Source organism: Motacilla alba, chromosome 1 (assembly GCF_015832195.1).
Source record: "Motacilla alba alba isolate MOTALB_02 chromosome 1, Motacilla_alba_V1.0_pri, whole genome shotgun sequence".
Lineage (NCBI taxonomy): Eukaryota > Metazoa > Chordata > Aves > Passeriformes > Motacillidae > Motacilla > Motacilla alba.
In genome coordinates this window covers 76092096-76116269 of record NC_052016.1, presented here as the reverse complement: position 1 = coordinate 76116269, position 24174 = coordinate 76092096, and the positions used below count along the sequence as shown (strand labels likewise).

At 38.8% G+C, this 24174-nt stretch overlaps 1 protein-coding gene across 2 annotated transcripts in view; it reads right to left on the bottom strand.

Annotated features, from left to right (window-relative positions):
• SLAIN1 (SLAIN motif family member 1) overlaps positions 1–24174 on the bottom strand; it is a 49506-nt gene that overhangs the window by 12324 nt on the left and 13008 nt on the right. Inside the window, exons 3-5 of one of the 2 annotated variants that reach the window (XM_038144519.1) lie at positions 9172–9321; positions 7145–7294; positions 4743–5081 (exon numbers count right to left, since the gene is read on the bottom strand). In XM_038144519.1, coding sequence (XP_038000447.1) covers positions 4743–5081; positions 7145–7294; positions 9172–9321 — 639 coding nt within the window. The remainder of the gene's footprint in view (positions 1–4742; positions 5082–7144; positions 7295–9171; positions 9322–24174) is intronic. The other variant, XM_038144528.1, reaches the window with a different exon arrangement.

The following is a 24174-nucleotide window of genomic DNA, read 5'->3' as shown; positions in this document are numbered from 1 at the left end:
GAGTGATGTCATTCTCAATAATGTCAATACCTACATTTTATTCAGAATTATTACTTCATCTCATCCTGGCTCCTCATGCATATGTCTCCTGCCACAGACAGAGCCAATTAAAGATTTTTCCATTAGCCTTCCACTGATCACTGTCCTCAATATAATCCAAAGGCAGCAAAGTAATATTATTTTACTTTTTTTCTGTAATAAAGTCTGCAACAATTTCCCAGAAAGAATTTTTCCCTTCTTACCAAACAAGAGAGGTTATGAGCAGAGAACACCTCGTAAGTCTATGCTAAACTTATATCTAAACACAATTTACTGCTGCTCTTCTATGTCTGCCTGGAGTTTGCTTAAAAAACCCAAACAACAAACAGAAACCACAACTGCAGCTTTCAAAATGAGGCAACTGATGTCCATAATATTTTTGAAGTGTAGGCAAAAAAGTTACTCATAACGAGTAATTTCTGGAAAATAAAAGCAAATTTTTTCAAGTGAATGGTATCTGTGGCTTGTTTATGAAGGTATATGCCAAGCCAAAAACTTAAAAAGCAACATGAAAAGGAAATAGAAAATATACATTAGGATTAACTAGATTGAATGCGTTGCTAACTCCACGAACCATGTATTTTTCATCCATCCCTTCTTACTGTATTTAATTCTTACTGTATTATAATAAACTCCTTTTTTGCCTGGAATAATTTGTCCAAAATACAAAGTTTCCAATTTCCACATTTTATAAAAATGGACACTTTAAAATGCACATAAAATAAGCGGTGCCAGGATAAAAGATCGTGAGCAAGCTGATCTCAAGAGATGGAAAATTGGCCTGAACACAAGAAAATCAATACCATTTTCATTATCTTGTCTATCCTGGATCTTGATTACTCTGGATGACTTCACAGCACTATGGTTAACCATTACTTCTGGTTTCAGAAAATCAGAAGTACAAAGGGCAAAACTACTATCAGCTAATTACTAAAATTACTAAACTGAAATAAAATATATTTTAAAAATGTTGAAGGGAAAGCAGTTACTTTTGCATCAAAGTATGAAAAAGAATGTATGCTCATGGACAACATAAAGCAGAATTATGAATTTTGGTGGTATTTCTTCTCTGAAAATGATTACATATAAAGTATTTCTGATATTAATAGTTAGCAGTGTTTTAAGTTGCTAACCAGTAACTTCTTCAAATTAGACTACGGGGAGAGGGACATAAGCATAAATCTTTCCACTGAGAACATATTAAAAGCTTTATTAAAGCATATAACATACACTAACTAGACAAACTCACTTCAGTTACTTGAAACAGATACTTTAAAAGCTGCTCACATCCTATCTCTCTCAGATTTTCTTTAAATTATCTATTTTCTGACCCACCAACCAAATACAAAATCCCCAAAAATCAGGATACCTTAAAAAGTTTACAAACGTAATTTTTCTGATGTAACTCATCATTACAGAAAATTCAGCTGATTTAGGAAGAGGGTGTAATTCAACAAGGAAAACAAATCCAGGCAGATTTCACACAAAGCTTATCTATATTCTTGCCAGAACTGGCAATAAAACCTATTAGAAAGCTAAGATAACATACACACTCTACAGACAATGGCTGTGAAAACGCTGTTTAAAAGCTAACAACAAGTACACTTACAGCTCATGCTACAAGTGGCCCCTTGTAACACCTTAAACACATTGCAACAGATTTCACATCTAAACATATTCAGATTGGCACACACCTGCCACTTGATGTTAATGTTTACCAGGAGCCTTCCAGTACAGCAAGCTGTTGGGGACTGGCAGTAAATGTGACTGACACCATTCATTCAGACATGAGTGGAATAAGGTGAGATAAAGAACCTGGACCTGACAGCAAGGGTAACATGGTGTGGTGCGGTCCAGAAGTATGTAATTTTATCTTCAAATAGATGTACAGCAATTTAAAACAGGGCAGAGTGTCAATATTACAGCAGGGGCAGCACTTTGCTACAACACATTAGCAAGAACAGTGTATGACCTCACTAAAGTATAGCTTCAGACACAGCTGGAAAACATCTGAGAGACTATTCTCAGCCCCAGAAAAGGCAGAAGATCACTAGAGCACCAGAAACTGCAAACTATTTATGTGCTACCTAAAATGCAACCCCAAATGGATGGAGAACAAGCAGACTAGACCTTTGGCTGCAGTGATCACAAGTGCACAAGTCAGTGCCTATGTGAAGGTACCTCATGCCATCCCATAGATCCTGGGTTGTTTATGGAAGCTAAACAGTGCTGACACAGGGTGATGGTGAAGCCAGCCAGGGTGCATCAAAGTACCTCATGCAGCTCTATCCTGGCAGCTGAATTAGGCCCTTTATACACAGGTGGGCATTCATATCTCAGCATTTAAATGCAGGTGCTTCTCATCAAGCAAACAATACTATACTCCTAAAAGAATTATTAGAGCTTTCCAGGTTTATCACACCTTCACCATATTTTTCACATGCGGGTAATTAAGTACCTCAACTAGAGGACCATGCCAAACAAACATCACCAAAGCAGGTAGGGCAGCATCCCTCAAACTATTTGCCTAAAGGCAAAAAACTGTAATTAAGCTAAATATGTAGACTAGTTTAGCAGAAATACTGTGTCAAAGCTAAATACTGGGGTTTTTACCCCAGTCTGAGTGTCAAAATTCAACAGTTACTTGTTGCTTGTTCTTTTATGAAAAGCTCTGTGATTGCCCAGATGAAGCTAGAGGTGTACCTTTGACTGCACATACAAGAACCAAAGTTATCTCTCTGGGGGAAGACAAAGGAATAAAGATTTAGGAAGACTGTTGGAATGGCCGAGAGCAGCACAGCATGTGGTATGGGTGACTTAATTATTTATTATGGATCATGCTTTCCACATATACTAAAGGCAGAAACTGAAGGTTCAGTTTTTCCATCTTCCACCTTTCCATCTTTCCTTTCTTCTCAATTGCCCTCATAAACTAACAGTGTGGATGGAAAACACCATCCATCACAGAGAGGTACAGACAAATTCTTGTTTTGCAGTCTACCTCCATTTCCATGTGCAGGAATTCTTGAGAGACAATGCAATTGTTGCCAAGATGGTAAGTGCTGATAATAAGATGTGGTAATACTACACAGACATCCTCAGTACAGTGAACACTTGACTCCTTATCTCCTTGTCTGCCAAAAGAACACAGTCAAAGCAAAATGTTTCTCACCACCAGTATTTGCCACTTAGGTGGATCAAAGCTGCATGTGTTAGAGGTTGAAGGTGTAGAAGCTGAGGAGATCATTCCCTTCTAAAGACAGTGGTACTGACTATTACAGCACTGTCTGTCATTCCTGCAAACACGTAACTGAAGTCATATGCCCAGCTTCTGGGTTATGCCAAACACATTATCCAACAACTCAAAGTTCTTGAGGAAAAAGTCACCCAGGTGATAAAACTGGTGGTCTTTTGCATTTATACACTTCATAGTTAACAAACTAGGAGTCTAATGTTTTTAATACCTTAAAGGTTTCCACACCTTTCCATGCAGGAAATACTTAAGTTCCACTGACATGGAACATAAAAAAAAAAAAAAAAAAATCATTCAAAACATATTTGAGAGCCACATAAAAACACGGCAGCAACAAATCATTCTCTTATTCCTGAGCAAAAATACCCCAAAGCCTTCCTTTCGAACTCCCAACATTTCTGCAAGCCCAGCAATGCTGTCCCACTCTTGTAGCTCCCCTACAAGAGAAGTAACATTAAAATTAATATGGCACAAATGCTGTACCAACAGACACCCACGCTGCTCTACCCTCTGCTAACATCACCTCTCCTTCTACATTGTCACTTGTCAATTATACTTCCATGTCATGGCTTACTTTGAATAGAAGTGGTTTGGGCACCAACCTGTCATGTCTTGTTTGTCAGGAAAGCAACATGCATACCTGTAGCACCATAAATAGCAACTATATGTTGTTTTGAACAACATATTTATTTTCTTGCCCAAGGGTGAGCTGTAACCTGCAATGTTACAAACAAGACCCTGGCTGGAAATGGATTGTTTAGAATTAACTTGGGGGAAAGATTGAAGGTATAGGAAAGTAAAATGCAGCCGAAAGAAGAAAAATTGTGATCATAATAAAAAAAGAAAAGAAGTTAACAGCAACAATGGAGGGAAACTTAAATAGCGAGTAAGTACTGAGATACAAATCTTCAATATTCTGCAATGTATCTCAAATGCAGTGCAAAAAAGCAGCAATATCTCAGGATAGTTTGGGAGTGACATTATCTCCAACTACATTAACAATCAGCCCTATCAGACCTGGGACAAAAGCAAAATGCTATAAGCACTCATTACACACAGCTGCATTAACAGCAAACTCAGGAATAAGAAAGGAAATTAAAATCTCAACACCGGGATCTGTATTTTACTGCATCCGCAATGGAGATGTGTACATCAAGCCTGAAAGCCCCAAAGGTTCTTCTAGCCAACTATTAGCCTGCTAAAACATGCTCTACTTTTTGTTTCTTTCTTCACTTGGGGTCAATCTTTGCAGCATTTTAAAACAGACTAAAGCAATAATTTTCATGACCAGGTCACAGATTACATTTCGTAGAAAGAAAACTGATTAGCAATAACATCCCTTCAATCATTTACGCAGGCTTAAATTACTGGTCACAATTTATGTACAATTCATCTTTAAAATTGCACTTGGCAGAGAAAAGACCACTTCTCAGAAAAGCATGCAACCCACCTCCATTAATCCTATTTGGTTGCTGCTCTGGAATTTGGGCTTGAGGGGTGTAGAAGGGCTGCTGATAGGTATTTGTTGGCAATTGAGGGGAAGTAGGGCTCCTCCTGCAGTCCCGGATACTGGAGAAAGTCTGTGAGTGAGGAATCCCTCTTTGGAAGGGGGAGCAGCGAGTCAGACGTGGCTGCGGAGGTGGAAGGTGGTCAAACTCTTCCTCATCCTCAAGACTATAGCGATCATATTCCTGGTCACTGCATGTCCCTTTTTTTCCCGCATGCAGAGAAACACTGGAAGTGTGCCTTGACACAGATGCTGAAGTTGAAGCATAATCTTGCCTAAGGCCTGTAAATTCCAAGAGGAGGATGATTCAGCTTCTGCTAAATGATTAACTCTACATATGCACTTCAATCTTGAAAACTACACAGGTAAGTAGACAGAATTTTAAATCAAGAATTGAATTTAAAATGTAATCAGGCTGAGGATCTGCTGTAGGATTCATCTGATCTACCTTTCAGGCATCTAAGCCTGAATTCGCTCCTTCAAAATCTTTTTTAAAATAAAATACTAAAAAAGAATACAGTAGTCTCCAAAAGATGTCTTAGATGCCTTTCTTAAGAGGAACCATTCTCTCAGGAGGCACATATTTCTCTGCCAATAAGGACTACATGAGTACTAAGTTTTTAACTTCTCAATACTCTTCATTAGAGGAATTACACACACATTAGTTTTCCAAGCTACTGCAACTGAACTTTTGTATTCGTGCAACAAAAATATTTACAATGACATTTCTTACACCTACAAACCATCTAAATCTTCTGGCTCTCCAACCTCCCTGAACAAGAATTAGTTCCTGATAGCATCCAGTCTCACAGACAAGGCTTAGCGGTACACAACTGTATTTTACACAGCTACACAATCCTACCACCTTCTCCTCAGAATGCCAGGTTTTGAAAAACATCTTACAATAACCACTACCCTGTAAGAGCCTGTTTGCTCCAGGTCAAGTGAGAGGAAAACATTCACATCATCCCTTGCACATCCCTCCTTTCTCCAGATGCACAGCGACCAAGGAAAAAACATTGCATTTCAGGAGTCAAGTAACTCTGACAGTAGCTGCAGATAACAACCTTCCTAGACCTTCAAGAAGCCCTAATTTTTAACAGATGTCTTTGCTTCATAATGAAACTTCTTAATATGCTTCCTCTCCCTCTTCTCAAGTGGGAGTTTCTATTTGTGGCTGTGAAGAGAGCGTGCCTGTGTGCACGTATAGAACTGCCACTTTCCACGGGATTAAGCGGTCAACAACTGTCACATGCTCAAACATTCTCCACCAGCTGCTACTACAAGGATGAGATACAATCAATTGCACACGACACAGATTTGAAGAGAAACCAGCATTTTTCTTTCCAGTCTGCCAATGCCCTGATTCCTTAAAGAGCTAAGTACCTGAAGTATTTTTTAAACCTCACTCTGAAGGAGATGAGCACAGCTGTCATTTAAATAATGTAATCCTTTGTATCCTTGACAGCCATAACTTTTTTCTTTTTAAAATTAGAACACTTGTTAATTTCTCTGCTGAACATGATGCATGCCACTAGATACTCAGCAAGCTCTCCTGCCAGCAGGTGATCACACTGCCTGCCCAGTCTGGTGGCTTTGGCCAGATCACAGCTCTAATTTTTTCTGCTCATTTTATTATTTTTGTTTTATATAATGACTTATCACTTGGCATTTTCATTCAGGCCCCATCTGTGAATTTCTCTTGCTTTTAATCTCATCCACTTCCTCCTTGATATCTCACTTGGCACTAACAGGATACAGGAGAAATACTCCACTTATTGTCTCAGTAACCTCTAAGTCAAATGCCCCTTATTCATTAATAAAGGCATTTTATAAAAATTACTATTAAGACAAACTATATCTATGCCAAAGAAGACTCTAGGCTCAGATTTGTGCATAATCACTAGTTTTAAACCAAGATATTGAATTTAAAATCCCCAATTCTGTATTTAAGTGGGATTTCATTTCAAAACTCATCTGAAAATATAAGAAAATTGAAGTGGAGGCAAAGAAGCTAAGAGACTTGCTTATTTTCACCTTTCTCATTAAATGCATGCATGAGAAAAATGCTTTATGATCTTCCCTCTCCAGAAATAAAATTATTTCGATTAATATTCAGAAAAACATAAACATCAAATTTTGAAAGATCCAGTACCAGTTCAGATTAACATTAACCCAACAACATGCACACCTTCTCCATGCAGGTGAAGAGTACTTCCACCTGCCATTCAAGAAGCAATACCACTTAAAACATATTTACTTCACTGAGTCCAGACTGGAGCAGTTTTAACTATTATGGGAAGTCTTCCTCAGACTGTTACGAAAATCAAAGAAGTGCCACCTACTCTCCTCCTGTAGACGAGCCATGATCTGAACATCAGTGAGGTCCTGCAGCTTGTATCCCATGGAGATGGAATCATCTTCCAGCTCCGAAGTGCTCAGTTCACTGTCTATCGATGACTGTGGACTCAAAGGGGAACTCCTAGAAATGTACCCTAAGTAAGAAAACAAACACATATGTCTGGCCACCTTCATTCAGAATCATCTGCTCTTTACATTACAGTAGTTTAAAACATTTTCTGAATAGCACATAAAAACTTTCAGAAGTGTAGTTCAATTCACTAACAATTAGCAAAGAGCTTTGATATTCATGAGAAGTAGTAAGTGTAGGAATGGATCATGAATTCCTTGGCTTGTTCCCAAAATAGCATTGCATAGCCCAGACAATGAATAATTTACCCAATACTGTTCTGATACAGCTCAGATTATTGTGGCCTAAATAACATCTGCATTTGCATCTCTCTTATGGGACTGTGGTTCTCCCTACTCTGTTTTGAAAAACAAGTGGATATGTGTCACTGACTTCTGCTCAGTACTCAAATGCTGCATCAGAGCCATTTAGCTAAATTTTACTATTCTTTTTTCAAGCTATATATAATTATCATATAAATCAATCTCAGTAACAATTAAGGTTGAACATTATGCAACAGAGAAAGCATTACTTTCTTCACAGAGCTACCTTTTTGAAAGGGTGTGGATTTTTCCCTGAGTGTGATAGAAAAATATAAACTAATCTGCAATTAGTGGCATGAGCTAGTTGTTGTCCAACTTTGAAGAAAAATCCCATCAACTAAAACAGTAAATAATTTTCTAATGTCCTCTGTACTGCCAGAGACCCACAGCCGACAGGGCAAGAACTGCTGTGACTACAACTCACCAGCTGTGCTTGTATCACAGGTGTGTTTGCATCCTCTAGCACTGCTGAAAGCAGCCACCTAAAATTCATCCTAAATTCAGATATTTTCTAACAATATCTCCAAAAGAAAAGGACAGGCAGGAGATTACTTTGCTTTGGAAGGACTGTATGGAGTAAATGTGTTTGCTTTCTTAAATGTACAAGTTACAGCAGTCCCTCAGGTTCTGCAGAGGTAGTAACAGCTGTGCTCTTTTGGAGCAGCAGAGGGAAGCTAGACAAGGTACCTGAGGGTATCTCAAACAGCATGAGTTCATTTAGGAACTAGGCTTCATTCCACTAAATAGGGAAGATGTTTCACTCACATGCAGACAGCTACAGCAGGCACTCCATCTGGAGCTGTTTCTCACTCACAGTGCCCATATCCCTTAAAATAGGGATTTCTGCAGTGATTTCAAGCATTGTAAGGAACACTGCACATAGACAGGTATGACACTGATCATCAGCCCACCCTCAGCCCATGCCTGCTCCTGCCAGCAATAAAATGTTAATGCCTTTTGCTCAGAAGATTGTTTTCTTCGCTGACACTGCAGTTCAAGAGAAGTCACAGATACAAACTGACTCCTGATATCTGTAGTGAAGAAGGAAAATGCAAATCCTTGCAATTTACAGACCACAGAAAGTTTTCTATTTTCCTAGAACTTGAGTGTTCCCTGAAAAATAGTGGAAAGCATAAAATAAATCTTGAACATTAATTAGCAACAATACCAGCTTGAAAACAGGCCTGATTCTGCCAGCTCTTCTTATTATAAATTCTCATTGCCAATTTCATTACACAGCTGCACATATGTTTCTGTGGACACAAGAAGGGGCGCCATGGGGCAGAAACGAGCAACAAAGCTGGGGACTGTTTAAGCTGACACAGACACAACTGTACTACTGGGTAAATCATTAGAGATATTTACGAGCATCACTCTCCCAATAACATGCTGCATAACACTTGTAGTTAACAGCCAAATTTTAGGCCATTAAAAAAAAATCCCAAACTACAATCTCCCTCTGAGATATGAGTTCATACACAATCATCCAAAAAGAGTACTGTTGTTAAATGCTTATCAGGATTAGATAAAATCAAGCACTTTTGTAAGCACCGTAAATCAATAAAAAGATAAGCATTACCTGTCCGTTCAGGTGTTAGTATTGCTTTACTGGAAGTTTTAGACAAGCTGGGACTATTACAGCCATTGGTATATGGGGTGAGTCTTGCAACAGGACTATAGGGAAAAGCCAAGGAGACAGGTGTAGAGAAGAGGTTCCGCCATCGGCTAGCTGTTATGGATGCGAGGGAGGAGGGGGAAAAAACAAGATTTACAGTTATTAATAGAACAGTACTGTAGAGAGAAAAATCATCTCATCTTAATCTGTTCATCATACATTTTTTACTTATTACAAGAGGAAAAAAAATGGTGAAAATTCAGCAGCAAATCAAAGGATCAGCACAGTCTTCTGCATGTAAAAGTGAGCTCTAAAAGGTTTTCTAGCAAATATACCTGTTGACTATATTTTACATATACACCTTTTTGGAATATATACATCACATACATGACTGGGTGACCAACACACAAATAACAGAGGAAGTAAAAACTGCTACAGTTAGCAGAGAAATGAAAATGAAATTTATAGTGCTCTTCAAGGAATTGCTCATGACAATTAATCATCACTCAATTGAATTAGCAGCTAAATTATCAGTTATGGGAGTTCAGAGACAGAGCAGTAAAAGACGCTTAACCATCAAGTGCTAGAAACAACTGTAATCCCATATCAAGCTTTTAAGCTACCATATTTTCCCTTCTCTTTTTACACCACCAAATTCCTGATTGCATAAGCACGATTTTTTTTTTTTCTCACTGTTTCTGGAACAACAGAACAAGGCATCCCTTTTCCGATACATTGTTTACAAAAAGCTTGCAAGGCATCTGGTCTTCTAAGCAATATCACAAATCACTCAGAGTCAGCAAAAATAAAGCTAAAGGCTTATTTCATTCACATTTATTTAATTTACATTTTCTTATTCATCCAGTAAAAGTATTAATTTTAAAATATTAAAATTAATAAAAATTAAAAGTATTCACCCAATATAAGTATTAATTGTCCTTTGTTTTGCCTATTTTACATACCTTGAAAAAGTAAAATAAACAACATTCACATGCTCTTCCAAAAAATAAATAAATATTAGTAATAAAATTGTTTTAAGACAAAGGAAAATTTTAAAATATATAAATTTCAGAGAACTCATACAAATACATGGAAAGATAAAAAACATATGATGGGATTGCTTTTTTTTTTTTAATAGAATCCATTTTCTTCTCATAGATGCTATGTATAGTGAGACATGAGGGGGAGCCATGAAAATACTTACACCTAGCATTGAAATCAATGGCATTACCTCAATGTTCAGCAGTTGTTCTTTGCAGTGTCAGATGCTACAAACTGATTTTCAAAACCAGAAGGGTCCAAAAGCCCCCACAAGCCATTCTCCATTGCACGGCTACTTGATACCACAATCTGCTGTGTACTTGGACTTGTTCATCTGGTCATTTTACATGCTAACAGCCATTCAAATAATACTCAAGTTTTCTGTTTTCAAACCTCCCTACCACCAGGATGATTTATCAGGACATACTAACTTTATTCCTCCTTCTTGCTAACATCAACTTCAAGTAGCCATGGAAAGGATGTCTTGGAGGGCTGTCAATCACATCCTCACAACTTTTTGAGTAATCAGTTTGTCACCAATCCAAACAGTGCCATTTCTCCTCCTATTCCTTTTGCTCAGACCTACTTAAATGTATCCTGGGTTTTTAAGGAGTAAAAGCCTCTTCAACTCCTCCCACAAGTGCTACTAAGCTTGGAATGAAGACAACTGCCAGGTTCCAGCACAGGCACAAAGCAGTCTGCTGGGGACAGGGATTACCTGCAGGGCTCAGGCTCTGAGGCAGGTAGCTTAGTACACATAGTAACATACAAAAATTCAAACTGTGTTCTTTGCTGTCCCCTCACTGAAGAATTATTGCAATTCTCTCATTTTTGGTGATTCTAGTTCCTTCAAGCTCAAAGAAACCCAAAGTTCTGAGATGTTTAAAGGCAGCATCAGCACCACTTTCATACTCGATGCCGACCAAGGGACACAACACAGACTACCCAGCTGGACTGTTTGTCCTCAACATTCACTAACATGATCAGTTCTAAAGTGAAGTATGAAAGTGTCTCAGGACAAAAAAGAGAGCAAACACAGATGAACATAACAAATTAGCAATTAACATGAGTCCCTGAGGATGAGATTCATTCACAAGGTGTTATAACAGCAAATTGATCTAAGGCATTCACTGAAAGAAATCCATACAATAAGAGCAGATCTTAGTATCACATCCACAGCTACTGTCTGTCATTTCCACCAGGAACCATCAATAAAAGCAAGGGATGACAGTTGTCTGAGATTTTATTTTCCTGCCCAACACAAGCTACTGCTTTGTAGCAGCCTGATCATTTGCCAGGCCAATTAGCTGCCAGCATGTTCTCACCCCCAGATGTGGTCAAGCACACAGCATAAATAAACATCATTCATTACCCTCTACAATAACCACTGTGAGCTGGCCCACTGAGCACAAGGCAACAGTTATCATGACTCTGAAAGCAAGAATCCACACCGAGAATTTAATTAGTATTTATGGCCAACCAGATTTCAAACTCCTCTTTCAAACAGCATGTGATCTTTCCAGGGAAAGATGGATGGATGGACGGACGGATGGATGGATGGATGGATGGATGGATGGATGGATGGATGGATGAGGCCAAGAACCTCTATCTACAATAACCTCTATATATATTAAATCTCTAGGGTTACCAATGTAAAATATTCCCAATTCTAGAAACTTCTGCCACTGTGCCTAAAATAAAACTTTCTAGTTTAAACATCAGGAAATGATGGATACTTTTTAGGAATATGAATAAATCCATTGTTTAGGATCAAATATAAAAACCAGCTTTCATTAGGTTTCAAATATCAACATACATATTGAGCACTTTACTGTACTAACAAAGACAGCAAAATTAGACTTACTGAAGTCTTGTGCTAATGCCAAAACCATAAAAAGGTACATAGGAAGTGAGTGCTATAGACATGTAAGCAAATATGTAAATTCATGTAAAATTTGTAAAATCTCCAAACTGTGCAATGAATAGTCATTTTAGAACACTTTTTTTGCTCCAAATTGAATGCAAGACGGTCCTGGTTAGCATGGTAAGCACCACTCTGCTATGCATGGATAAGACTATGTTGTTAAGACCTTTATATTAACTTTAAAATCCCAGCTGTTCAGCTCTGAATTTTACACTATTTGTAGCTTCTTCTTAAAGCCCCAATGACAGTTACCTGCAGATGAAGTAAGATGATCAGGTACCCTTTAAAAACAAAGTAAGTTTCTAATCTTTGCAGTTGAATAGAAACATAGATAATTCTGCTCTGAGTAACTTATACTGAAGATGCGCTGAAGGAAGGAAAAGATTCAGCCATGAAAAGAAAAGCCTGGGCATCTAAAACAACAACCAAAAGAAAAGAAGCCAAAAAATCCATTTCATTTTTTGACATTGAAGACATAAACGCTTTAAATTTCACTTCTTGAAGCTTTAAGGTGGTGGAATGAATGTTGTAATAAAACAAGCATAAATTGTCCTAGCCATCTTACGTCTACAGCTATTAGAAGTGCCCAACTTTTTGCGTATTATTTCCTTGGTTTTGATAAATTCTTAATAACCAGACTGCTGAAAATGCACTATGTTACACAGTACATACTCTAATAAAAAAAGGACTTTCAAACTGACCATGCACGTAAGCAATTTTGAAAGTAACCTTTCCTTCCAAAAATAAAATCAGCAACAAGTGAGACTGCTTGTACCTTTTAAATACTTACTAACAGAACTGAAGGTTTAAAAATTAATTAACCTTATTTTTATAACATCCCTAGAGGTATCAAAAATGCTAAAACAGATGAAAATAGTAACTCATATAGGAAAATATGAGCAAGTAATTAAAAAATAAAAATATTCACCATACTGACTCCTGTGAATAATCAGTATTTAATCAGAACTGTTGCAAAATTTCACATGAAAGCCTGAACAAGTGAACATCCACAGAATCACAGCACTCAAAAGGAACGACACACTCTGCAAAACCACAGGATTCTGTACCATCTTTAAAGCAATTCCCTTCCTAAAACTAATTCTTCATTTAAGCCACATAAGGTAAAAAAATCCTAAATGTATACAGAAGCATGTTTTTGAAAGGGAAGATGAAATTTGCTATTTAAATTAATGGGAACATTCACTGTGCTGGAACACAAGGTAATAACGGGTAGAGATCCTCGTTATGTTGTTTTAGTTATGAGGGGTTACACTGGTGTGAACAGGGACAGGTCAACAACAGGTCCTCTACTTGAGGAATCAGATACACCTAGAACATCATACATGGCATATCTAGGACATGTGGGTGACCAAGCATTGGAGCAGGTTGCCCAGGGAGATTGTGGAGTCTCCCTCACCGGAGGTACTTGCAAGCCATATGGACACCACCCTGTGCAATGTGTTATAGGATAACCCTGCCTGAGCAGGGAGGTTGGACCAGATGACCCACTATGGTCCCTTCCAGCTCGAGCCCTTCTGTGATTCTGTTGTCACATTAGTTAAGGGTATAAGGGTTTCCAAGAAACCAAACCAAGTACAGGCACATTTTAAACACTTTCCCATTTTCAGAACTCCATTATGAAACTCAGTGAGCTCAGTTTGACACAACAAGAACTTACTTTCACTCTAAGCAACACAAATAATATTTTTTGCTATAAAACAAAAAACAATAAAATCATATATATCAGTGTTGTACTGCTGACTAAACATGCTAAATTATATGAGGCATCATCTGGCTTGTTTATCTACTCAATTAGTTAACTTTTGTATAGGCCTCCAGGCAAAGTCAAAAATACTTTTTAAGCTCAAGCTTAAACAAATTATATTGCATACATGCAGATATTTGAATACGGGCTCTAATTACAAAGCCTGAACAAAATCCTCTTTCGAGCCAGCACTGGAGGAACATTTACAATACTGTCAATCCGCAGTACTGCAAATAATTTTCTACCAACACAATTTCTTTATAGCAGAAAACACAAACCACTTTCCTGGTGTATTCTGCATATGTGTGGTTGCACAGCAGCCACACTTAAAAGAAAAATCTCTCTCACGGGAGTAAAATACAGAGACCTACATGGAAAACAGAAGCATTTAGCTGATCACAGGAGAAAATCCAGAGTACTAGAAGGGAATTCAAAACCCTCTCTTTACCACAGATAAGAACGCCTAAGCCAACTAAGAGGTATCACCTCAGTGAGGCATAACTAATATCTCCCTCCCAAGAAAGGTATTTAACCTCCACTTTAGGTCCCTATAAAAAAGCAATCCAGAGTTTGAAAACTACTCCTGCAGTCAGATATACCTCTGGGAATTGCTATGTGTCTAACATGCCTGAAAAGACTGACAGAGGAAAACATGAAGGTATTCCCCACTACTCACTGATTAGTGCTGTTACTGGGACACTGGCTCAAGAAGCAGGGAACATGGGCTACCACTACTCAGCAGCCTGTAGAGATTTACGTGAGTCACTTGAAAACCCAGAGTTCCTGTAAGAACTTGAAGCAATACAAGGTAGGAGACAGGTGCTAGATACTTACCAGGAACCAACAGTGTTGCCCCTATCCAATAAGAGAACTTCAGGGAGCCAAGCTTTCAAAAAAGCAGAATATGTATTTCAGGTACCTCAGTAGCTCCTGAACACATGAACCTTCGAACTACGTGCAATCCTTTGGTCTGTTTCACAGGGTGAGGCATTCAGCTTCTGGGCTCAGAAGGACTGTAATACCTTCCACAGTTTTTCAAAACACAGTGTTTCAAAGCTTTCCTTTGCTATTTTAAGTCCTAAAAATTCACTTTTTTGAAAAAAAAATTATGGGTTTATCATTTACAAGATTGTAAAATCTGGGCTTAAGACAGCAGTTGTCAGTTCTAATAACTGTGAGTAAAGAGCATTGAGTTGTACCTGTATATCTGGAAGTTAGTTTGGGGAATGTCCATTTTCCCATCTCGTTGAATGTTACACAGCAAACTTCTTGATTTTTCAAGCAGCACACTCCTAGTTCCAGCCTTCCACAGTCATCAGCTTTGGTCATCCCATCAGCTTATTCCAGTTTGATTTCCTAACCACAGCTGTAGCTCAGTCAGCCATCCTGCTAGTGGCAGAAACTTTGCTATCAGGCACAGTCACACCTCATATACTTAATGCACATTTGCAGTCACACTGAAACTGTCATTGCCCAGAACTATTTCCCTGCCCTGTCACACAGAGAACACAAAATGCTTGAGGCTTGTTTGTCATTTCTGTCTGCTGATTTTTCCATCACAAGAGGGAGAGCACCCCCTTATCCCCAACTGCAATGAGAACGGAAACTTCCCAAATATAGACTGCACAAAGGGACTCCTTTCAAGAGTCAGAAGAATTGAAGGGTGGGGGGGAAGATGTTTTAAGATTTGGTTTTATTTCTCATTACTGTACTCTGATTTGATTGGTAATAAAATTAATTTTTCCCTAAGTCAAGTCTGGTTTGCCTGAGACACCAACTGGTGACTGATCTCTCTCCCTGCTCTCATCTTGATCCACAATCCTTTCATTAAATTCTCTCTCCCCTGTGCAGGTGAGGATGGGAATGACAGCATAGTTTTGGTGGGCAGCTGGTGTCTAGCTAGGGGCAAAGCACCACATGGACTAACAGCGATAAATTAGGAGAAGCTGAGAAAATTAATAGAGGGTCCACTTGCCTCTAAGCCTAGGAAACTGAAAATCAACTTGAAGAGTATTGTGAGAACTTCAGTTTTAAAAATATGAGAAAACTGGGAGTACCTGAGAAGTTTGTTTCCCAGCTCATTCACATGAACTGATCTAGTATTAGCACAGAATGAGAAAGCAGTTCAATTGGTATGTATCAGTACAAAACTGCTTGATATTCAGAGCTACAGCATATACCTCAAGAGCTGCCGTAGATGAAATAGCACAGACCTCTTTTAAACGTGGAATCAGAAAGCCTGTCTAAATTGCAGCAGTCCCTGTAACTTTCAGCTAGGGCAGCAAGGAATGCAATCAGCTGTGGTGTCTGGCATACTGCTATTGGTGACAAAAATGTAAATCTAAGATTCAGGACTAATACTTTGCATGACATAATCTAGTTGTGCCAATGATTACCTATCGGTGTGAGCAGGGAAGTTTCAAAGGCAAATGTACAATTACTCTTCTAGTTCGATGTATTCCAGTGAAAGGCTGACCTGGAAGTTGTTTTTGTACACACTGAATGCTGAAAACACAACCACAGCACCGTCCAGCTGCAGCACACTGAAGAGCATGGAAACTCCAATCGCCATTCACTGACCCAAATTTGTCAAAAAAATTATTTTATGATCTCAAAGGATTCAAAATTCCAGAAAGGAAACGGAATTGCAAGGTATAAGCTACTTTGTACAAATCCCAAAAAAAGGACACTACATTTTAGCTACGCACTTTGGAGGGTAGGGATGTTGGTTTTTTCTTGTTTTGTGTGTTTAACTTGGCTCTTTTTTAAAGGAAAACCTTTTACTGTACAGCTATGTAAACAGACAAGCACAGGGGCTTTGTGAAAAATGCAACTGTCTCAGCATTCATTTTCCTCCTAGGTGCACAGCTCTACCTGCATTCACACACCCAAAAGCAAATTTTCTGATTAAAACTAGGAGCCAAACTTGGCTTCCCAGCTTCCCTCCTTTGAGAACTTGGCCAACTACTATGCTGAAATATTAAGACTTAGGCATGACCTAGGGCCCAAATACCTGTTCCCTTCCCAGCTCCCAGTTTTTACACAAGTCAGTCTGATAAATTTTCATTCTATTTGGTGGATTGACCAGAACCCATGAGCATACATGACCAGCTCAAATTTCAGCTAGCTTGAAGTAAGACAGACCTTTCTCAGCAGAAGACTCATTCTCATGTACCAATACACAGGGTAACCTGGAACAAAATATACAGCCCCAGATTCTTCCACCAAACTATTAGTATCTCATTCATTAAGAAGAGTGTTTACCCCACTTAATTTGAGAAGTATTCAAGTAAGGCCTTAAGAGCCTTCAAAAACAGGATTTTGGTAAGGATTCTTACCAAAGGGCACTGTGAATGCAAAAATTAACACAGGAAGAAGATACACAGACTCACAAAAGAAGAATCTACCAAAGGTTAATAAATCACATCTAATTCAGAGTTCACATCTGGTTCTGTCAGTCACTGAACTGGCTATACAGCTAGGATGCTGTCAGGGCAGGCATATATTCTACTTCCCCATATTCTCTCTCTTCCAGTATCTATAGATGGTGCTTTAGGACGCTGGATCCCATGTCCCAGCCACAATGAAGATACTCTTACGTACAGACATCGATGGCTGACCTAGTCACCTCAGGACACTATTTATTTCCAAGAGGGCATGATTCATCTCACCTCTGCTTGCAAAGGACAAAGGGGTATAGCACCCCTTGCAAAGGGAGCTATACCCCTTTGTCTGCTCCCCCTACAATGGCAGCCCAGTGTGACTGGCTCCAATACAGATCCCTGCACACATTCAGATGAAACTCTCTGACTGCATTCATTACAGAGAACAATAAACAAAGCTTAAGAACAGAGTTCAAAGACTGCCTTCAGTTTTCACTTTTCCTAAGCAACTGAAAAAGACAACTCTTGCAGCACTAGAGCACTGCAATACTTTCATACATCCTCCTGAAACCAGCTTGTATCCAACTGAAGTCACTGAACAACTTTCTCAGCAGCAGTTCCAGTTGGAAGGGGACCTCTGGGTTAATTAATTTTTTTAAACAAGGAAGAGTTTCTCAATCCCCTTTACTAGGAAGATGAAGATCACTTGTACCATCACATTTAAGGGAGATGGAGAAGTGAAGAACAGCGGCAGGAAGGTGGGACAGCTGAAGTAACACTGCCTCCAAAAGAAATGCGTCAGAGAACAGCCTCCAAGGTGTGTGTAAGGGCAGGCGAGATGAACTCCATGTCTGACACCACTCATTCACACACCCACACAGCGCAGAGTAAAGCAAGAGCATTTTCACCATATTTTAACAATTTGCAACAAAAAAGGGAACAAAATCGTAACCACCTCATGATGTCACTCACTGGATAAAGATCTACCATCAGGACGTGCAGACAATGCACCACAGGCCACTAAATATCTTCCCCCCCAACTCTTTCTGGGCCAGTTGGATAGACCTCCTGTCTCTGCTGGTTCTGGCTGTAAATTCCCAGGTCTCTGGCTAGGTTCACCCAGCAGGTACTGACTGAAGTGGGAAGGGAAGTTATCATCCAATCATCTCTGCTAGTAGATCTGAAGGGGCAGCAATCCCTATAAGCACAAATGAAGAGCTCTGAAGAAGCTCTGAGGAGGCTAGTGCATTACTCCAGGGAAATTGGGACTGTGGCAAGACACTAATGTCTCTTCCACAATCAGCATACCTTCAAAGCCAGCTGCACCCCAGTGGAAATTATTCTGTTGAAATAACTTTGCCAAAAGCTCCACACACACTCATTTATGAGTTGTGGCCCTACTCCTCTTATGTGGAAAGGATACCTTCACAAAGACTTTGCTATTGCAGTCTGTGGCACTAAGATTTAGGCAGAGCTGTGTCAGAAGTCATATAGTATATACCACTTCAACATTGTTGGAGCATTGTGATCATCATGAATCAGATTTTACTCACCGCCTACTAATCCAAAGGGAAATCATTTCTGCTGGCACAATTTGTGAAAGAGTGTATATTTTCCTTAATAAAGCACAGGCCTTTCATTGATTACACACACACACGTTACTACATCATAGACAAAATCCAAACTCTCATACTCATTTTACAGAAACATTGTGAAGCTCATCCCAACCTGGTTTTCTCTCTTGAATTTGTCACCTTTGGTAACTGCCTTGTTTGTATTTCAGTGACAGTGTGATACAGCAAAATCCCACAGAGTACTGTGGGAAGAGTATTTTGCAATCACTCAGAACTGGTTTAATTGTTCTGTTTGCCACACTACTCCACAAAAAATAAAAACAGGTATGTTCTGAACAAAAAAAAGTCATTTTGTCTTTTTCTTTAAATGCTGGTCGGATCTGTAGCATCTCCCAGCATGTCTGGGTCTCAGGACATCTCTTCATTGCCTACTTGCTTGCAGAGCACAAGCAAACTTTGTCTGCCATACAGTTCACACCTTTTAAATCCAGTGAAGATTTGCTTTGCAGACCAGTATGACATATTCTTTCTAGCTCTGGAACAGTCGAGGGAATGTCTGCACATATGCAGCAGCAAGAAGTATGTGGCTGTGGGCATCACCTCCACAGCTGCTATTATTCCAAACTTGCAGCATCTTCAGCAGAGATGCCTGCCCAGGATACAGCTCACATGGTAAAATACTGGTGACTAGTAGTTTGATAGCCACTGTGCCAGATTTATCACCACCACAGTTCTGTGGCTTATGGCCATTACCCAGAATTATGAGGACATAGGTAAACCTGTTTTCTGTGTCTCAAAACTGCCATACTGTCATCATCTCACAGAGAGGTGCCTTGACTGTGACTGGATCAATGACATACCCTCACAGAGGAAAGAGGCACAATTTTGCCAACCTCATCAGAAATCATGTTGTTTGTAGGGTTTGGCACTGATTTTCACGTCTGGTGTAAAGAAACAAAGAAAGTTTAAAGTCAGGCCTTGATCAAGGTAGTTTAAAAAAATTAAAAAATAAAAATACATATTCCTCCCACTTTGCGATGGAAAAGTTACCAGAGCTGTTATTTTGCAAGACTGCAAACCACTTAGCAAAAAGGAACAGGAGAGCTGTAGCTCTACAACCCTCCCTGGACACAATCCCCTGGGGCAGGCTGAGCCCTCTAACTCACAACTCTCAATAGCTAAGATTCTGGATCAATGAAGAGAGAAACCTAGTATTACATATAAAATTAATAATGTATGTTGGAGTGGGAGTTACTTCTAATACAGGCCCATGATCATAAATCTGTGCACTTAAATAAGCCCATCATCATCCTAAAACTTATCCAGTGGTGAAGTTGACTGAGAGAAATCTGGCCTGCTGCTTCTTTGGACATGTTTATGTATCACTCAGAAGTAGGCTTTCAAGCTCCCAATAGATCTGGTACATACACTGATTATGTGACCTTTGTTAAAGGTCCTCCTCCTCCCCAGCCAGTCAGCTCTGTCCCTTGTGGTTATCCTCATATGAGGAGTTTGCCTCACCATCCAAGAGGAAGGATGCCCCCAAGTCAGAGGGCTTCATCCACCCTCATATGCGTAGCGACAATTTTTTCAGTTGCAGAAGAAGCTGGTAAATTCATTTTTGGATAGTTCTCTGTCAGATTACACACTGAACTACTGCTTGCTTTCTTGGGCATCTGCCTTGCAGCTAGCAGATACTTGCTTCCCCTAACCAGTCCACTCCACACATCCACTCAATTGTTTTGCATTCCTTACTATGAGAACCAAGTAAGCCTGTTGGTGAAGGGGCATTTTGCCAATACAGTAGAATAACATCTGCAAATGACTTTTACACCACTGAGCAAAGCTGCTTTTTATAAAACACTCTACAAGCATTGCCATGAACCAGACAGGTTATATCAATACAAGAAAAACTTCCCAGAACAAAGTATGTGTGTACCAAGGACTTTGGCCACAGCAGGTCATGGATGTGCATCTTTTCATATTCTTGATGAACAAAACTATACAGTATTCACATCTTTAGCACAGACCTGACCTTCCCAACACTTGTACAAATGGCAAGAATACTACATGTAGCTCTGTTATTTGAGTCAGAAGAACCCCATGGTGTCTATGCAAGTTTTGCAAAATCCCCCTGTAGTAAAATCTCTAAATATAGGGCATCAAACTCCAGAGTTTGAAATAATTTGTACTGATCACTGCCAGTCAAACTTAGAGCATAAAATTACTTTTTTTTTCAGTCATGTAGGAAACAATACATGTGGAATCTCAGCTTATCACATTTTTAACCTCAAATATAAAGCAGAATAATCTTTTCAAGGTTATTTGACACTCACCCCCAAAAGCATACAATTCATTGGCAAATACCTGAAGGAACACAAAGATAATGCACAAACCCCAGGCAAATTAAAGACTTCCAGTGACTTCGGTAGGCTTTGGATCAAAACAGTCTTTTTCTTACATTTCTACTATTTTAAGTTTTCTACTACTTCTATCTTGAGTACGCGAGACATAATCACATAAGATTTTTTAAATGGTATTTATTTAGTTACCTTCCTTTGTATCACAAAACTGGAGACACTTTTTTCTTATATCAGGTTAGTCCTGAAGTTGTAGAAAGCCTTTTTTCAACAGATCTAATTCCAGTATACCACAGGGTAAGTAAAAGCTGGAAATTAATTTTGCTTGATGATTAAAAATTCTTATGAGAGTTACAGTAAACCAATCAGAATTTCAGTCTGAATTACAGAGAATTAGAAAAAGAATATTTGGCAAAACGCAGCATATCCTGCGTCTTTAAGAAATTGTGATCTGTATTCAGCTCAACTAGTGTACAATATTCAAAGGTGACCTCCAGTCCTACCTAACCAATGATGCTACTCTCTGTCACTGGAGGAAGATAGATCTCATGTTCCAAAGATGTTGCTTTTTTCAACTAGTAACTGATTTCAAGCCTGAAGTTTAAGATGGCTTAAATAAAGCAGTATGAACCTTATCTTGAAAGCTCTTACATCATGTTTAACAATGTTTAACATACAGAGAGGCAGATATGGTAACTAGAAACCTGAAAGCCAAAATATGGGAGCTATCATGACCTTCATTCATGTTGAATACCAGTGACAGCTATACCAATGTGTATTATCCATGCAGCACTGAGCTGTGTAGATATATTGGACTTAGGCTGCCTGGCATGATCTGCAGGGTGTAGACAGGCTGTGTGCATTGACAGGATCAGGTGTGAGGTCTTCTGTGTGCCTGGATATGCTCCGTATCCTTCAAGGCTATGAAGAACATCAGAAGCTTTTATCTCATCAGCAAAATACTTTCTATATAGCAAAAAAATTATGAGTCTTACAGTATTTTCTTAGCTTCAGCCTAAGAAGGAGGCCTGTTTTCATGACCAGTTAACCTAATCAGACTTTTTTTTGGTGCTGAAATAAATCTCCCCACTCTCTGAAAACTGTATGTCAGACATTCCCACAAGACATCCCCACAATATGCAGTCAATAGCAGATTTAAAACCCCACTGACAGCAATTCATCCACTCTTTCAGAAATGTTCTCATGTCCTTGGAAAGTAACAGCTGCTTTGTAATTTCAATACTTTGTACTGGTTGGTGCTGAGTCATTGCAATCACAGCAATCCCAGAGAACTCTATTGGACAGATTCCCCTTCTGCAGCTTTGGTTTTGAAAGCTGAGTAGGTGATAGGAGAAGACAATAGTAACAGTACCATTGCAGAAAAACAAATTAAGACCAAATCACTACTATGTAATAATCAGGACAAACATTCAATCACAGTATAAAAATTTTTATTTTTAAATAACATTGCATATATTTCAAGAAGAGCTCAACTGCTACGGACAAAATGCACGAAGATGAAGGGTGCCTCTGCCCTTTCACTCTGTAAGTCCACGCTTAGAGGGTTCCTCTAGGATAAGGAGCAAGGCTTCTCTGTGTGATTTAAAGAACAGGTATTAGTTAACTTCCCTTGCAGATCAGAGCTCAGCTACTACACAAGGTACTCACATCCTGAAAAGGTACTATTCATTTAGTCTATACATTGCACTAGTACAAAAATGCTATTATGAATGCTATTATGTTTAGTGGACTCTTCAGAGACAGTAACTCCAGTTAATAAAAGAGAACTTCATCTCCACATGCCACACAGGATAGGATACACAACACTTCTCCTAAGTGGACATGTGCTATACTGCTAATCAGACATAATAGCAAGAAGTTTAATCAAAGGTGTATTTTTCCTCTGAACAAGTTGCTGGAGGAAAAATACAGTTAAAAATATATAATTACATTTCCTATATTTAAATTTTCTGGTAGCTTAAGTAATTCTTTCTTTGTTGCAATACCGTCAGCAAAACAGAGAAGAATAAAGGGTGAGGAATCCATTCTGTTAAAAACAGACTCAAAGAAGGATAATTTCCTATTCTTCTCCTAACAGCATAGGATCTTTGTTATGTACCAGGTAGAATTCAAATATATGTGTCTATTGGGATATAACTCTCTTGATCATTTATGATAGATGAAAAGACAGGAAAAAAAAATAGTCCAATTAGTCCAGGATTAACCTAAATTGCACTTTTCCTATCATTACTGTTTAGTCCTGAAATTCCTCTGCATTCCAGCAACACCTATACAAACACTACAGCTCCCCCTAAAACCATATCTGCCTGCCATCTGTATTCAAAGGTTAAATTTCTGGCAGGAGACTTTTGCCAGAGAGCTCAATTTACAGTTTCTGACTTCAATACCGTTCCAAGATGCCACACTCCCTTCTTTGTTCAAGTATATCTGCTGTCTATATGAGGCAGACTGAAAAAGCTAAATCTTAGGCTCAAATCGAGGATCGAGGTCAAAAGCAGCACTTACCCTCCAGGAACCCTGTGGCTTTTGGATAAATATAGCAGGTGTCACAGTTATGTGATTATCATGAGAAACTGTTAACACTATTACCAAAAAGCTCAGAAAATATACAAAACACTTCAAAAATAAAAGCTACTGTGAAACAGATTTTTCATACTTCTAAAACACCATGGGGGGGGGGGGAATTTGTGAGATTTTATGATTAAAAAAGTTCTAATAGAGATTTAACTGACTGTTAAATATGATAACATATTCAGAATATGTATTCTCATACAGAATTAAGGTTCAACACCAACCATGAGTCAAATTAAGAAGCACTAACCAAAAAAATTGCTACCAGGAAAATGGGTAAAGTGACACAAAAATACCATTGTCATTACTGCCATGGGAGTTAGGGCTT